At 45.8% G+C, this 15,479-nt stretch overlaps 1 protein-coding gene and 1 long non-coding RNA gene across 4 annotated transcripts in view; one reads left to right on the top strand and one right to left on the bottom strand.

The window, feature by feature from the left end:
- RFT1 (RFT1 homolog) overlaps positions 1 to 11,306 on the bottom strand; it is a 37,985-nt gene extending 26,679 nt beyond the window's left edge. For all 3 annotated transcript variants that reach the window (XM_025456166.3, XM_025456167.3, XM_049097716.1), the window contains exons 1-5: positions 11,163 to 11,306; positions 6,274 to 6,359; positions 3,931 to 4,047; positions 2,505 to 2,694; positions 1,642 to 1,743 (exon numbers count right to left, since the gene is read on the bottom strand). In XM_025456166.3, coding sequence (XP_025311951.1) covers positions 1,642 to 1,743; positions 2,505 to 2,694; positions 3,931 to 4,047; positions 6,274 to 6,359; positions 11,163 to 11,225 — 558 coding nt within the window. In that variant the 5' untranslated portion in view covers positions 11,226 to 11,306. The remainder of the gene's footprint in view (positions 1 to 1,641; positions 1,744 to 2,504; positions 2,695 to 3,930; positions 4,048 to 6,273; positions 6,360 to 11,162) is intronic.
- Positions 11,307 to 11,367: 61 nt separating this feature from the next.
- LOC125753139 (uncharacterized) lies at positions 11,368 to 14,588 on the top strand. Its single transcript, XR_007404233.1, has 2 exons — positions 11,368 to 11,612; positions 14,347 to 14,588. It is a non-coding gene; the product is annotated as an uncharacterized LOC125753139 (long non-coding RNA).
- The last annotated feature ends 891 nt before the right edge of the window (positions 14,589 to 15,479 follow it).

The following is a 15,479-nucleotide window of genomic DNA, read 5'->3' as shown; positions in this document are numbered from 1 at the left end:
TCAATCTTTTGGTTATATACCTAGGAGTGGAATTGCTGGGCACACTTCAGTTCTACATTTAACTTTTTGAGGAACCATCAATCTGTTTTTCACAGTGGCCACAGTGTTACAGCCCCAACGGCAATGTGTGAAAGCTCTAAGTTCTGCATATCCATGTCAACACTTGTTATTTTCTGGTTTTTTAATAACAGCCATCCTAATGGGTGTAAAGTAGTATCTTATTGCGGTTTTGATTTGCACTTGCCTAATGACTGATGATATGGAGCATCTTTTCATGTGCTTATTGGCTATATATTTGTATATCTCCTTTGGAGAGATGCTTATTGAAGTCCTGTACTCAATTTTGGGTAGTCTGTCTTTTTGTTGTTGAGTTGTAAGAATTCTTTATATATTCTAGAGTGACTCTTTTATTTGACATATGATGTCATGTTGTAAGGGGTTGTTTAAGAGGTAGGTTGGACAAAGGGGAATCCCAGAATCCTGGTGGGGACTGCCTGCTGATTTGAGGTGCTATTGGCTCTTAGACCTCTCACATAGACACTGACAGAGAATGTACCAGGCAAGAGCTCTCTGAAGTCTTATAATAAGAAAGCAAATGAACTCAGAATGGGCCTTGTTGACCTATGATGTATCCTGGGTGGATGCATCAGAAAGTCCTAATGCAAGTGCCTTTCCCAAGAAGAGTCAACCAACAACTGGGTGTCTCCATGGCCTCCTGTCCTATTAGGAAGAGTGTATCAAAAACACAATGGATGCATAGAAGTATAGTTCCAGATCCAATAAAACATGGCAAAAATAATCACAAATAACTTCTCTAAGATACGCAACTGTTTGCAAATTGCTTTTAGGAAGCAATTTTCACTCATAATTTTAATTTGAAAGCTACTTTTTCTGTGTTTCACAAAAATATTTGTACTTTTTGCTCAGGACACGGGAAAGACTTTCACATAAATCACTACTAAAAATTTTAACTTATCTTCCTATACATTAAGAAAAATTACAAACTGCTTTATACTATAAGCTGTTCTGGTAACTATCTAATTTTAAGATTCATTTTTAAAATGAGCACTGTACTCTAGTTGTACTTTCATTAGAGCTTGGGATATGAACGAGAACTAGAACATGGGATGGCAACGAGGCCGGGGCTGCTGGAAGTGAGAGCGTGCCTGCCAGGACTTGGTTCCTGTGCTCTGCATTGTGTGAGACTACAGTCCAAGTTCCAAACAGGCTTGGCAGAGTTTCCTCCTATTCTGAAAACACCTGACTGAAATCCAAGGAAAACCACACACATGCAATTCAATTCCCACCCCACCCCTTCACTGCTTTTTTCCCTCCTCCATAAGAACATAAGACAATCACAGGTGAGTTTGGCATGGGCTTGCCCACAGAACACCTAAAGGAGTTGCTAAGTTTGACAGTGAGGCCTAGTGTGGGGCCCTCACCAGGTCCCTGGGGACACTGGTAGCAGGATAGACAGCCAAAGGAAAAGCACTGTCAAGACTATCTTTCTAGAGCTTCCAGCCTGCCTCACATGCATGAATACTGTGAATGTAAATCACATAGTAATGGGAACAAGAAGAAAAAAAAAAAATCAAATGGGGAAACATAGGTTATACAAAAGGGAAAAGCTGTAACTCTTACCTGGGCCAAAGAGAAAATGTATAGCCCCCAATGAGGCAACCAGAGCACAAGAAAAGCTGTCAGGACGCTCTTGAGGATGACTGACAGGCTCTCAGCAATCACCTGCAAAAACGCGATAAAGGGTGCACTTTACATTATTAGAAACTAAAGATGCACAGGAATGATGAATAGAAACCTAGGATAGTAGTTACCCTGGCAGCAGGAGTGGGACACAGGGTTAGAACATAGCAATGATAATGTTCTAGGTGAGCTGGGTGATAAGTTCACAGATCTTCAGTATACTATCATCCTTTAAGATTTAGACATATCCTATATACTCTTTTGTACATATCAAATTATATATTTTGAAAGATGAAAGGTTAATATCAGTACACAATTAAACACAGAATCATTAGGGGCACCTGGGTGGCTCAGTCAGTTAAGCATCTGCCTTTGACTCAGGTCATGATCCTGAGGTCCTGGGATCGAGCTCCCTGTGTCAGGCTCCTTGCTCAGTGGGGAATCTGCCTCTGCCCCTCCTGCTGCTTGTGCTCTCTCTCTCAAATAAATAAAATCTTAAAAAAGTAAAATAAAATGACTAGAAAAATCTGAAAAACCTTTACAGTCCTCTTAAATTCTTACCTAAACTAAGAACTTCCCTATTGGTAAACCTATTTTGCATTAATAATACAGCAGAGGTAAACTTAAGCCCAGCCCATCTGCCAAATTTCAAGGGGATGAACTAAACTCATCATATTGCCTTTTTCCAAATTTCCTTTTAGATGGAAATCTGAAAAAAATCATTCTCTCCTAGAAAACATTTTTAAGAAACCACCCTTTCCCTTATTCTTCACATTTCCCATCAAAGCAAAAAGCATACTGACCTTGAGTTTGACAAACATCTGTGTTTGTGCCAAGACCCAGAAGGGCTCTCCCAGAAGTTCTACCACGGCCGAAAGGCCAAACACCACTACTCCAGTTCCATAGTGGGGGACGACATTAGGATCAGGCACTTCGAGCAAGTGTAACCACACCCAGCCCAGGAGCAAGGACCAAAACACACCCAGGGGGACTCTGGAAAAGGGGAAAAATGTCTTTTAATATGCTAAATATAAAATTAAAAATAAATTAAAATAGTAGCACTGAACAGAAAGGAAATATAGTCATAAAAATAGCTAGCACTACTAAGTGTAATAGTCATAAAATAGCTATAAAAAATAGTCATAAGAATAGCTAGCACTAGTAATAGCTAGCACTAGCATTAGTGCCTTAGTAAAGGCACTTCCTACATGCCAGGAACTCAGATGCACCCCCTTTATCCCATGGACACCTCACAAAGATCCCTTCATTATCCTCATTTAAGTAATGAGGGAACCAAGACTGATGACAAGCACTAGGTAATTTGGCCAAGGTCATGGGCAGTTAGTCAAGGGCAGAAGCAGGACCCAATCTCCATCTAATGCCAAAACCTACACTCCTATCCACTGTGTTATGTTGACAAGATAAGCAAAATTCCCAGAAAGTACGTGCCTGTTGTTTGTACCTCAAATGACTAAAGTCAGTATCCAGTTGGCTCTTACATTCAAATAAGCAGCAGTCCATTGCACAGTGTCTCTTCGCATGTGCACCACAGAGCACTTAAATATGACTGAGTAGTTAACTGTCATTCCTCTAATAAAATGAACACCTACCAGCCTTACGACAGTCATTTCCACGAGGCAAGAAGGAGTTACGTAAGGCAGCACCGAGAAACAACCTCAAGGACCAGCCCTCCCTGCAGGGATCTAACTGCAAAAAGCCATTACAAGTTTTAGCTGATGTACTTGGCCTTCAAGAATATTCTAAAAGGCTCAGAACTGAAATCCACCTAACAAAATTGAAAAAAGATATAATGAAAGCCCTAAAAGGCTTTCAAAAAATCCTAAGTGGTTGTTAAAAGCCCAGAAAAGATTACAGGGGGAAAGAAAGATAAGGAATAAAGATGGCACAGGCCCAGTGGGGCCCAGAATGGGCATCAGGAACAGCAGAAACCATCTCCCAAGAGGGTAGAAACAGGACTAGAAACCAGGCCCCAAAACCCCCACCCAGAGCCTCCTCCCGGCTCCTGGCCATCCACAGAGAAAACAGCCAACAAACTCCTTCCACATGGACGCTCTCTCCTTCCTGTCCCATGCTCAGTCTCCAGAAACCACTCCCCAAACCCCCACCTCCCAATTAACTGAAGCTGGAAACCACTCAGCTTTGGGCAAGTGTTGCTGTTTAACCTAGAAGACTTGCTTTCACACTGTCTCCTGCCAAAGCACAACTCACGTTAGCCACAAGAGGTTGAAGGTCTGACTCCAGTCTCGCTGGGCGCCCCCACTCAGACACGCTCTGCGGAAGGCCTCTCTGGCCAGGAAGATGGTGGTCGAGTAAAGCAGTGTCAGCCTGTAAAGCAAAAGCAGAAATCAATAATGACTCTAGTTTTTTTCCCCACAGAGAGAATTACTGAGATTTTGCCAGGGACAGGAAGACGTAGTCTTCTGAAGGGAGGTGAGTTCTTACAGGGTCTCATACTTATCTGATCCACTGGAACTAAGAGTTACTAAACAGGGGACACCTGAGTGTGTGCCTACAGAGGCATTATGCTGGGATAAACACTGCCACAGTGGCCCCCAAAACCTAATGTTTCACAGCTATAGGCAGAGGTACGGCTCTGACCATATGGAGGAGAAAAGGACAAGATATGACCATACACAACAAGGGAACCTCTTGGTCACCCTGAGACTGGTGACCTGTCAATTCTTAGAAGCTGAGGCTCTACTGGGTGGAAGCTCTGGCCAAAAGCATCTCAGGACAGGCAAGACTTGTTACAGAGGTCATTGCAACCCAGATCAGCAAGGGTTGTCTGCATACTTCCTGGATAGGCAGTACCTAGGTAGACTCTCCTGCACCTATGTGAGAGGTAGCTGAGATTTTCCCTCATCAATAGACGTGGCTGATGAAGCCACGTGAGGACAGCCCAGGGCTAAGGTCTCTCTGAGGTTGTCCAAGGATCATGCTGCTACCCAGTGCTTCTGTCCACCATTGCCAATGAGGAGATCAAATCATATGTTAAGTAATAAGGGGCAGGCCAGACAATGGTTGTCAAAGCAGAGACCTGCTAATCTAGGGGAGACAGGATGATAAGAAGCCCAAACTGCTTTCAAATCTGAGCACCTAAAAGATTTGGTCCTCTTCCTTCCTGCTTTTTAATTTTTTAAAATATTTTATTTATTTATTTGAAAGTGAGAAAGTGCATGTGCACAAAAGAGCATGAGCAGTAAGTAGGGGTACAGGGAGAAGAAGAAGCAAGCTCCCTATACAGCAGGGAGCTCGATGCAGAGCTCCATCCCAGGACCCTAGGATCATGACCTGAGCCACAGACCTGAGCTAACTAACTGAGCCACCCAGGTGCCCTAAAGATTTTATTTTTAAGTAATCTGTACACCCAATGTAGGACTCAAACTCACAACCCTGAGATCAAGAGTCACACACTCCACCCACTGAACCAGCCAGGCACCCTTCTTCCTGCTTTTAAAACAGTATTTCTCTTTTTTTTTTTTTTAAACTTCGTTTTTTTTTTTTTTTTTTTTTTTTTTTAATGATAGTCACACACAGTGGGAGAGAGAGGCAGAGACATAGGCAGAGGGAGAAGCAGGCTCCATGCACTGGGAGCCCGATGTGGGATTCGATCCCGGGTCTCCAGGATCGCGCCCTGGGCCAAAGGCTGGTGCTAAACTGCTGCGCCACCCAGGGATCCCAGTATTTCTCAAAGTATGGCCTCTACTTTAAAATCATCTAAGGAGCTTGTCAAAATACTGATTCCTGGGCTCCTCCTCAGTCCTACCTAGTGCAAAACTTCTCAGATGATTCCTTTGCCCGTCAAAATTTGAGAATCTCCTCCAAACTCTGAGAACAGAGCCCAGAGCATATGTCTGGTGGGTATCTGATGTGAAATATTGTCTAGAACACACTGTCTTATTTATCAGGTCATGAAGATACACCTGAGAAGCTGAGCTATTCTGAGCACTCACATCACTTCATATACTTTTGTGTCATTTGTGAATACAGAGTATGTGTGGGTGCCTTTGAACAGAAAGGAGAGAAGAAACAAAATGGAGTCTAAAAGACAAAGCAAGGCAGCTTTCTAAGAGCCTCCAAGGGACTCATGACAAGAACTCAAGCTCTCACCCTAACTACCATTTTCCAATTATAAAAATTCACTGAGGAGGGAAGGCAGGCTGCTCCAGCCCTGCAATTACACAGCACATCCTCACGAACTGCAGAATTCCTGCTTCCTTTGCTGTCAGCAGGACAAGAACACAGGATTATACCTGAGACAGAGTTTGCAGAGAATTACTCCCACTCCTCTCTTGGGTTCTAAGAGCAGGCAAACCGGAACAGCTGGCAGAGAAATGTGCATTTGGAGGCCACTAATGGAAAACACTTCATGGGGCCATTAAAAGCAACATCGCCTGCTCATTCCCCCACCCCGGCGTGCTCTTCCTCAGCCTACTGCTAAAACACTCTGCTTCTGGAAAAAGTCCATGCTTCTAAAATCTGAGGGTGGCACACAGATACCCTGACTAGGGACGTGAGTTGTAGACAATACCAGGATACAACCCTTCTTACCTTACATTCACTATGCCAACGATCTCCTTTGACAGGAAGCGAAGGATAAATGCATTCAAGACAAAAGTGATCAGACGAAACAACACCTACAGAAAAAGAGGAAAAATACATGAGAATAAATTATGTTGGGAATATATATTTGTGAAATGAAAATATGTGGCTGTTCTTCCTAATAATGTACTGACATACAGCAGCTTTGCCAGAGAGACCCTCTCAAAAATGCGCCACCTGAGTTTCTTCTGAAGTTGAGTTCCTTGCAGTCCCCTGGCACTCCTGTGCTATGGTCAAAGAACCCACAAAGGCACTTAGAAGTCTCTCTAATTTATGAATAAGAGGGAGACTCTAATATTCAGTAAATTTCTTCAGGTTCAAAGTTAGGCACTCCAGGAGACACAGAATTCTAGTTAGTTTTCCACATTGGCCCACTCTCCAGCCTGTTTAGAAATAGTACAAGTGGGAGCCTGCAGCATATGGCAAAATCTCTAGGCATCACATGGTCTAATTCCTCTTTCTTCTCTGCCTAGTAATATCTGGAGATTCTGATGACATTTAATCTCTTTGAACTTGTCTTCTTAATTAGAAAAGAAAAAAAAAAGGGCTGTATTTATTTACTGAATATTTGCCACTTTCCCGAGAGGAGTTGAAGTATCTTTTTCTTTTTTTTGAGTACAAGGTTGTCTTCCTGGCTCAGTCAGTAGAGCATGTGTCTCTTGATCTTGGGGTTATGAGTTTGAGCTCCAAGTAATATAGAGATTACTTAAAAATAAAATCTTAAAAAAAAGGACTACTGTTAACATATAATGAAGTACCTTTTAAATGATAACTGCAAATAATAAGATAATACAAAATGGGGAAAGGGAGACGGTCTAGCTAGCTATTGCGATTTGAAGGGGATATATCCCAGGATTTCAAACAATTCAAGAAAACCACCTGACCAAAGAATTTCTCCATGAGACAGAGAACAACAGGGTGCTAAGTGGGGATGCTAAATGGAGATGTTGATCAGATGCAAACCTCAGCACCCCCCCCCACCCCGCATCCAGGAAGCATGGCAGGTGTAACTCAAGTGTGCTTCACAGCAAATGACAAATCACTCAGTTACCTGTGAACAGCTGCAGTTAGGTTTTTTTGTGCTTTGTGGGTTTTTGTTTTGTTTTTTTGAGAGAGAGAGAGAATATGTGTGCAGAGGGAGACGGACAGAGAGAATCTTAAAATCTTAAGCAGGTTCCATACCCAGCGTGGACCCAGATACAGGGCTTGATCTCATGACCCTGACATCATGACCTGAGCCAAAATAAAAATGGTGGACGCTTGACTGAGCCACCCAGATGCCCCTGAATTGCTGAAATTTGAAAGATTCAATCAAAATATGCCAATGGGCCATGATGGTTTGGAAATCTCTGGGGAAAGGTATGATAAAAAAGGGAGAGTGCAGTTTCACACTGCCAGTGTCTATAACATATAAGTGTCACAGAGCAACAAGGTCTCCAAAGCCAAGATATCACAATCTTAAGCTTTATGGAATCAAAGGTAGCCATTGAGAATCTGATGAAAGCTCTTTAGCTCTCCTTGGAAACATGCAGATATGTATAACCAAACTTTTTACTCAATCTTAGATGTCTGAAGCCAATTCATGGAGCCCTGGATGGAAAAAGTGCTCAGTTGATAACCTCAAATCACCCATCATCTCCTAACTCTTATGAGCTTCAATTCCCTCCTGTCAAATGAGGCTACCTATCTCATAGGGTTGATAACAAGGATCAAACAAGATTATGGAGGTGAAAGTATTTTTGAAAAATGCATACAAATGAAAAGCATTAATACTTTCACTATGGCCAGCTCAGAATTAAGACAGAGAATAAGCTCTCAAATTCTTGCAGAATAGAATGTAATTGCAAACCGACCTCAAGTGTTTGCAGCATACAAGATTAAACATATACCGATTAAAATACTCAGGAAACCTAAATTAAAGTTTTTTTTAAAACAATGTACACATATTTATGCTAACTTAAAAGCCAAAGTTCTCATTGTCTAAGAAAATGTCTCAGGCTATTTCCCTATCTCCTAATTGGCTTGAAGAAAGGGCTGAGTTAATGAAGCTCTGAGGTTGTTCATGCCTCAATGAAGGTTGAGGTTTGCTCCACAGTGGCCCTTATTAGCAACATAGTCTTCATTTAACTTTGTAAAGGACTTTACCATTTTTTTTATATTAAAAATGAGGGATTTGGGATGCCTGGACGGCTCATTTGTTGAGCATCTACTTTTGGCTCAGGTTGTGATCCTGGGGTCCTGGGATCAAGTCCCGCCTCAGGCTCCCAACAGGGAGCCTGCTTCTCCCTCAGCCTATGTCTCTGCCTCTCTCTCTGTCTCTCATGAATAAATAAATAAAGTTTTTTTTAATAAAAGATTTATTACACGCGTTGTATATATATTGTGGGTTTTAAAAAAAAAATTTTAGGGGCAGCCCAGGTGGCTCAGCAGTTTAGTGCCGCCTTCAGCCCAGGGCCTGATCCTGGAGACCTGGGATCAAGTCCCACGTCAGGCTCCCTGCATGGAGCCTGCTTCTCCCTCTGCCTGTGTCTCTGCTTCTCTCTCTGTCTCTCATTAATAAATAAATAAAATCTTAAATTTTTTTTTAGCTGAGTGAAGTAAGTCAATCGGAGAAGGACAGTGTATGTTCTCATTCATTTGGGGAATATAAATAATAGTGAAAGGGAATATAAGGGAAGGGAGAAGAAATGTGTGGGAAATATCAGAAAGGGAGACAGAACATAAAGACTCCTAACTCTGGGAAACGAACTAGGGGTGGTGGAAGGGGAGGAGGGCGGGGGGTGGGGGTGAGTGGGTGACGGGCACTGAGGGGGACACTTGACGGGATGAGCACCGGGTGTTGTTCTGTATGTTGGTAAATTGAACACCAATAAAAAATTAATTTATAAAAAAAAAAAGAAAAAAGAAAGATGAATGGAAAAAAAATTTTTTTTTAGTTAGTTAACATACAGTGCAATATTGATCCCTGGAGTAGAATCCAGTGATTCCTCTCTTATACACAACACCCAGTTGTTGTCATCACAAGTGCCCTCTTTCATTATTCATTGCCCATCTAGCCCATCCTCCATCCACTTCCCTCAAGGACTTTACAGTTTAATATAAAGCATTCTCACATATGTTAATTATTTGACCCTTAAAAGCAACTGGGTAAATGCACAGGAAGCAAGTTAAGACTCAGAACAAAGTGACTGGCTCAGTGTCACACAACAATCACATGACACAGCTTGACTTCACAGGTAGGCCACTTGACTCCTGGTCCGTTGTATTTTCTGTTAAGGTGTGACTTGCTTGTTTTTTTTTATGAAGCCAATCTGGCTGGTAAGGTATCATCAAAGCCTAAACAATTAGCGTTGTGGATAAAGCACTAAACTCAGTTATTTATACTGTGGAATAGAAGGAAAACAATTTGGTAAATTCAGGGTTCACCTACTTCACAGTTAGATGAATGTTTATCAAACACTTATTTTGTGCAAGGAGCTCTTCTACATGTTTTATGTGATTGTTTCATTTCATCCCTAGAATGGCCATTTTAAAAATCCTGATTACCATAATAAAAATACTTAGTGTTTACTAAGTACTTATAATGAGCCAGGCACTTACAGTCATGTCATCTAATCTTGCTAATGACCCTATGAGGTTGCTTTATTGTTCTCATTTAAGATGAGGAAAACTGATGCTCAAAGCAAAGCAATTTTTCACAAGGCCGGAGATCTGCCAAGTGACAAGGACTAAACTTGAGCTCAAAGGTAGCTGGTTCTCTCTCCTAATACGCAAGAGAAATGCTGCCTCTAAAATAAGGGAGAGGGGATCCCTGGGTGGCTCAGCAGTTTAGCGCCTGCCTTGGGCCCAGGACGTGATCCTGGAGTCCCAGAATTGAGTCCCACATCGGGCTCCCTGCGTGGAGCCTGCTTCTCCCTCTGCCTCTGTCTCTGCCTCTCTCTCTGTCTTTCATGAATAAATAAATAAAATCTTTATAAAAAAAATAAAGGGAGAGGGTGGATTCCAGACTCTTCTGAGGAAAGGCTGCATGGCTCAAGAGTGCACCACTGGAAAATTGAGCCACTTAGAATGACCAGCTCTGAGGGTTAAAAGAATCTTTAGATACCATTTGGACCAACTGGCATGTATCTTATCTGATAATGAAAATTAGGGCCAAGAAGGGGAAGTGACTTATCCAAGGTCTCATAGCCAGAAGGAAAATGCAGCCAACATTTACTAAGCGCATACTAAGAGTCAGGTACAGCATTAAGTGCAATTACCTGGATGACTCCAGTCAAGCCTCACAGCAACTTTATGAGCTAGGTACTATCATTACCCCAATTTTCCCGATGAGGGGCTGAGGCTTAGAAGTTCTCTGTCCTGGGTCATGCAGCAGGCGCAGGGCAGAACCGGGACTCCTAAGCCCAAGCATCTTTTTCTTAGCTCTGCCATACTGTCTCTCTGAACTCAGCGGGGATCAGAGCGTTTGAAGAAGGTGTTCTGAGGGTCAGCGATGTGATATGCAGAGAGTGAACCCTTTGCCTTAAAAACGTTCGATGCCACCGCACCAAAGGGACCCCTGCCACCCGGCCTGCCTCCTACAACCACATGGGAGATAAAACGAACGCTCAGAACGAAGGTGCCTTGTTTGCAGTCTCCCAGCCGGGGCTCTAACTCCAGGCCCGGGCGCCCCTTCTCCGCCGCACCGCCTCCGGCCCAACCCTTCTGTGGTGGGGTCCACGCCTGGGACTGGGTGTTCCCCGGGGTGGGGGGTGGGGGGCGCGCTCTCAAGGGCCCAGGGCCGCCTCCCCGCGCATCCCGGCTTCGGCTCGGGCTGGGGCCGGCCGGCCAGAGAGTACCTGCAGGAGCAGACCCGAGGAGGCCAGGCGGGCCGCCTGACCCAGCACCTCCTGGCTCCCCATAGCCCGGGCGCCGGGGCTCAGTCCCCCGGAAATGCCGCCACCAACCCGCCTCGTCGCTCGGAGATAGGCGTCACGGAGCGGCCCGCTCTCTGATTGGCGACTTGGGGGCGGCGGAGGCGGAGCACGGGAAGTTCCGGCCCTTGACGCGGCCGGCTTGAGTGACGTCAGTGGGCCTGCGCCTGGTCGTTCGGGTTGAGCCTGTGAGCGCTCAGTGCTTGCCCCTCCCGGTCCCAAGTAAATGAAGAGAAGCTGTTAAAAGGAGCCGGACTTCCTTCCCCGAGGCCTCGGACTAGCGACCAGGGAACACTGACTTCTCCCGCCTTGTTCATGAGGTCCTTGCCTTTTGGGCTTGCCGAGTTGCGCCACAGCGCCCGGAATCAGGCACAGGTATTGTCAGCATCCTTACTGCAAGGACCAAGGACGCCTGGAAGTTAGGTCGTCGTTTTCGCGCGCGTGGTGTTGTGTGCCCCTTCCCAAAGAGCTGAGCACTGGGCCCCGCCGTCAGACGAGTAAGATGAGACGTGGAGATGTGGCTTACTCAGATCTGCACCACCTGTGCCCGACTGAGCCGACCCCGGGCTTCAGATCCTTAAACTCGCCGCGCTTTGCCTACTCGCCGCCAGGGCTGAGGGCAGAGCAGAGGAACGGTCGGGAAGCGCCTTGTAAAACGTGAAGCACCCAACGCCCGGCGCCAGCCACCGTGTAGTTGTTCTTACCGCTTGCTGTGCAGCCGTAGGAAGCCCCCTTGCCCAGTCTCTTTTAGGCCTTCCCGTGATTTGACGCCAGCCTACCTTCTGAACCACCTGTCACACCACCACTGCCCTTTCCCAGCAGCCCCAGGCCTAGCTATTCGGAGCCCTTACCATTCCTCAAACAGGCCCTATCTCCTTGGCTCCTGTTCCTGTTGCCCTCTGCCCCAAAGTGCCTTCCCCGATGGCATCCCTCCACACCAACCACTCGTCCAGGCCCCATTGTGCTGACTTTCCCGAGTACCACAGTCAGCATCTGCTATGCACTGAATGTTAGCATCCTCCCCAAAGTCATATTGAAGTCCCCTAATCCCCGACGTGATGGTATTACGAGGGGCAGGGGTGGGGGTGGTGGGGGCTTTGGAAGGTAATTAGGTCATGAGCATGGTATCTTCATGAATGAGGTTAGTGCCCTTATAAGAAGAGACAAGAGAGAGGAATGCTCTCTCGCTCTCTCTCCTCCATGCAAGGATGCACCAAGAAGGCGGCCATCTACAAACCAGCCAGCACTGTATCTTGGACTTTGTAGCTTCCAGAACTGCAATGAATGAATTCCTCTGGTTTAAGCCGCCTAGTCCTTGGTAGATACTTACAGCAACCTAACCACCTGGAAAGCACTTTATGTTTATAGCTTCTAGCACAGTCTGCTTTGCAGTGAAGAGGCTAGAGTATGTGTCTCTGTCTAAACAGCTCATGGGCTCCAAGAAGGCAAGAGTGAAGCCCTCCTGGCTTTGCCTCCTGCAGCAGTGCTGGAGAAGGCTCCTGGGAGTTCCATAAATGCCACCTGCCCTGTTACGGCTGCTATTGCTCCTAGAAACAGACTACAGGGGTCAAGGCCTATGTCCTCTCCTTCCCCGCTCCATCTTGCCAATAATCAAACTGTGTCTGATGGTAGAGGTTCAGAATGTGTTTGACTCTGAGACAGACCTGGCACTGAATCCTCAGTCTGCTACTCACTAACCTGGGGGAACTCAGTATGCTCATATATTAAATAGGAGATATTATCTATCTATCTATCTATCTATCTATCTATCTATCTATTCTGTGAGAGTAATCATAAGGATGAAAGCAGACAAAAGTCTGGCCTTTCAGGAACCTGAAATCTAATGGAAGGAAGACTAACTGAAACAGTCCTAATAATAAAATTTCACATAGTGATAAGTGCTATGAAAAAATGAAACTAGACAAAAAGAGGCTTTTAGAGGGGGAGGGGGCATGTTCTGGAAGGCAGAGTAAATCAGGCACCCACCTGGGAGAGGAATGTACCCAGAGAGGAGGGCAAAGTGCTGGAGACTCGGCCTAATGTATTTGGTCTAATGGCTGAGATGCCCAAGGGCTTGGTCTGGGCAGCTTGCCCATCGCCATGGACCTTGGGCTGGCAAGCAAGGTAGGCTTGCACTCCCTTTATCCCCAGCCAAGTAGCCGCCTCCTCCATGACTCGTCCCTGAAGCAGAACCAACCAAGAGCTCTTCATGTCCACATACTCTTAACCCTGGGCATCCTGATGGGCTGGTCTAGGAGGGACAAGGAGATCGTTTTGCTGGGAGCAAAGAAGCCAAAAGGGAAATGTCCAAGCTAAGTCCAAAGAGCAAAGCCTCACAGGAGTCCAGGACACAAACTCTGAGGGGTTCCTGGGTACAGAGTTGGGGGCTTTTTTCTCTCATTCTGAAAGTTAGGACTTAGTAAGGAGAGATTGAACATGTACTTTGTGCTCAGAGCCATCCTGAGTGCTGGAGTGGGTAAGGGGAGGAACTGTGCTGGGGTTCAATGAGCACTGACCACGGACTCCATGTCAGGCTCTTGTGTGTGCATTGTACATCCATGTTTCAACTCCTTTATCCCCCTCAACAACTCTTGGGGGTGCGTATTATAGATGAGGACAATGAAGCACAGAGAGATGTTAGTAACTCACCCAAGATCATTCAGCTAGGGAGCAGTCAAGCTGGTATTAGAACCCAGGTGCTTTCTGACCCTGAATGCGTGAAGATATTCCTGCCCTCAAAAGCTTCTTGTCCCAAAGGAGACCTAAGAGTCCCCATATCTAAACCACAGAGAATATATGTGGCATTGAGGGGATGGACTCTGGGAGAGCTGCAGTGGTTGAGCAGCACTGAGCTTGGAGGCTTCCCTCCCCTCCGTGCTAAGCCTCCCCAAAGGCCTCTCCTCTCCTAAAAGCATTGGCACCACGGGGGTATGGCACGATCCACAGTTTGTTTGTAGTCGGCTAAGCTCAGGACTGGTGAACTGCTGCCTGCTGGCTGTTGCTTCTTTTGTACAGCCCACAAACTAAGAACAGTTTTTACATTTTCAAATGGTTGGGGGAACAAGTCAAAAGAATATATTTTTAAAGATTTTATTTATTTACTTGACAGAGAGAGCAAGCACACAAGCAGGGGGAGCAGCAGAGGGAGAGGGAGAAGCAGACTCCCCACTGAGCAGACACCCTGATGCAGGACTCAATGCCCAGGACCCTGGGATCATGATCTGAGCCAAAGGCAGACACTTAACCAACTAAGCCACCCAGATGTCCCAAAAGAAGAATATTTTCTGACACATGAGAAGTATATGCAATTCAAATTCCAGTGTCCACAAATAAAATGTCATCAGAGCACAACCACATGCACCCACTTGTCTATATACTGTCTGTGGCTACTGTCGTGCTATAAGAGCCAAATAGTGTGCCCCTAAAAGCTGAGAATATATACCGTCTGGCCTTTTACAGAAAAAGTTTGCCGGTCCTGGTGATCAAGCCCCAGTGCCTGACACTCAGTAGACATTTGGATATTGAATGAGTGAATGCATGGATAAATGAATGATGAAGCACTAGGAAAAGAAGGAAGATGAGAAGGGTTCTTCCCCAGGGATCACCTGGTTTGAGGAACCAGTGATCCCTGGAGAACACCAGACTATAATTGGCAGTCACTGAAGGAGCTCTTTCCCCAGGCTGGCCCCCTCCATCCTGCCCTCTGTGCCAGGTGGCCTCCCTGCCAAGGAAAGCTGACCCAAGCAGCCTATTTTATTACAAAGCGAGAGGGAGTGCCAGGGCTGATGCCAAGCCAGCTAGGCTCCCCGGGCAGCAGGGCAGGGAGAGGGGCTGCCAGCGGGCAGTGGAAGGTATGCCTTGGGCCTCAGCTGAATGGAGGCCGAGCTAGGCACCGTCCCAGGCACCAGCCACTAGGTGGCGGGCGTCTTGGATGAGGGCCCTGCTGCCCAGAGGACCGCCCCCAGGGGCCCTCCCTCAAGGGAAGCTCACGGCTCTGCCTCTCACTCAGAAGTCTCTGGGCATGAGAACATGGCTGAGCCCATGTAGCCACTGTGCTAGACATTTCACTTTCATGATCCCATTTTACTCCCCAGCAGCTGCACAAGGTAGGCATCATTATTGTCCCCATTTTACAGATCAGGAAACTGAGCCTCTTGCTCAAGGACTAATAAATGGTGGTGCTGGAATTTGCCCCCCGCACCACAGTGTGGCTCTAAGACCCCCAAACAGAACTATACCAGA

This window comes from Canis lupus, chromosome 20 (assembly GCF_003254725.2).
Source record: "Canis lupus dingo isolate Sandy chromosome 20, ASM325472v2, whole genome shotgun sequence".
Taxonomy (NCBI): Eukaryota; Metazoa; Chordata; class Mammalia; order Carnivora; family Canidae; genus Canis; species Canis lupus.
This window is presented reverse-complemented; position numbering and strand designations above follow the sequence as displayed.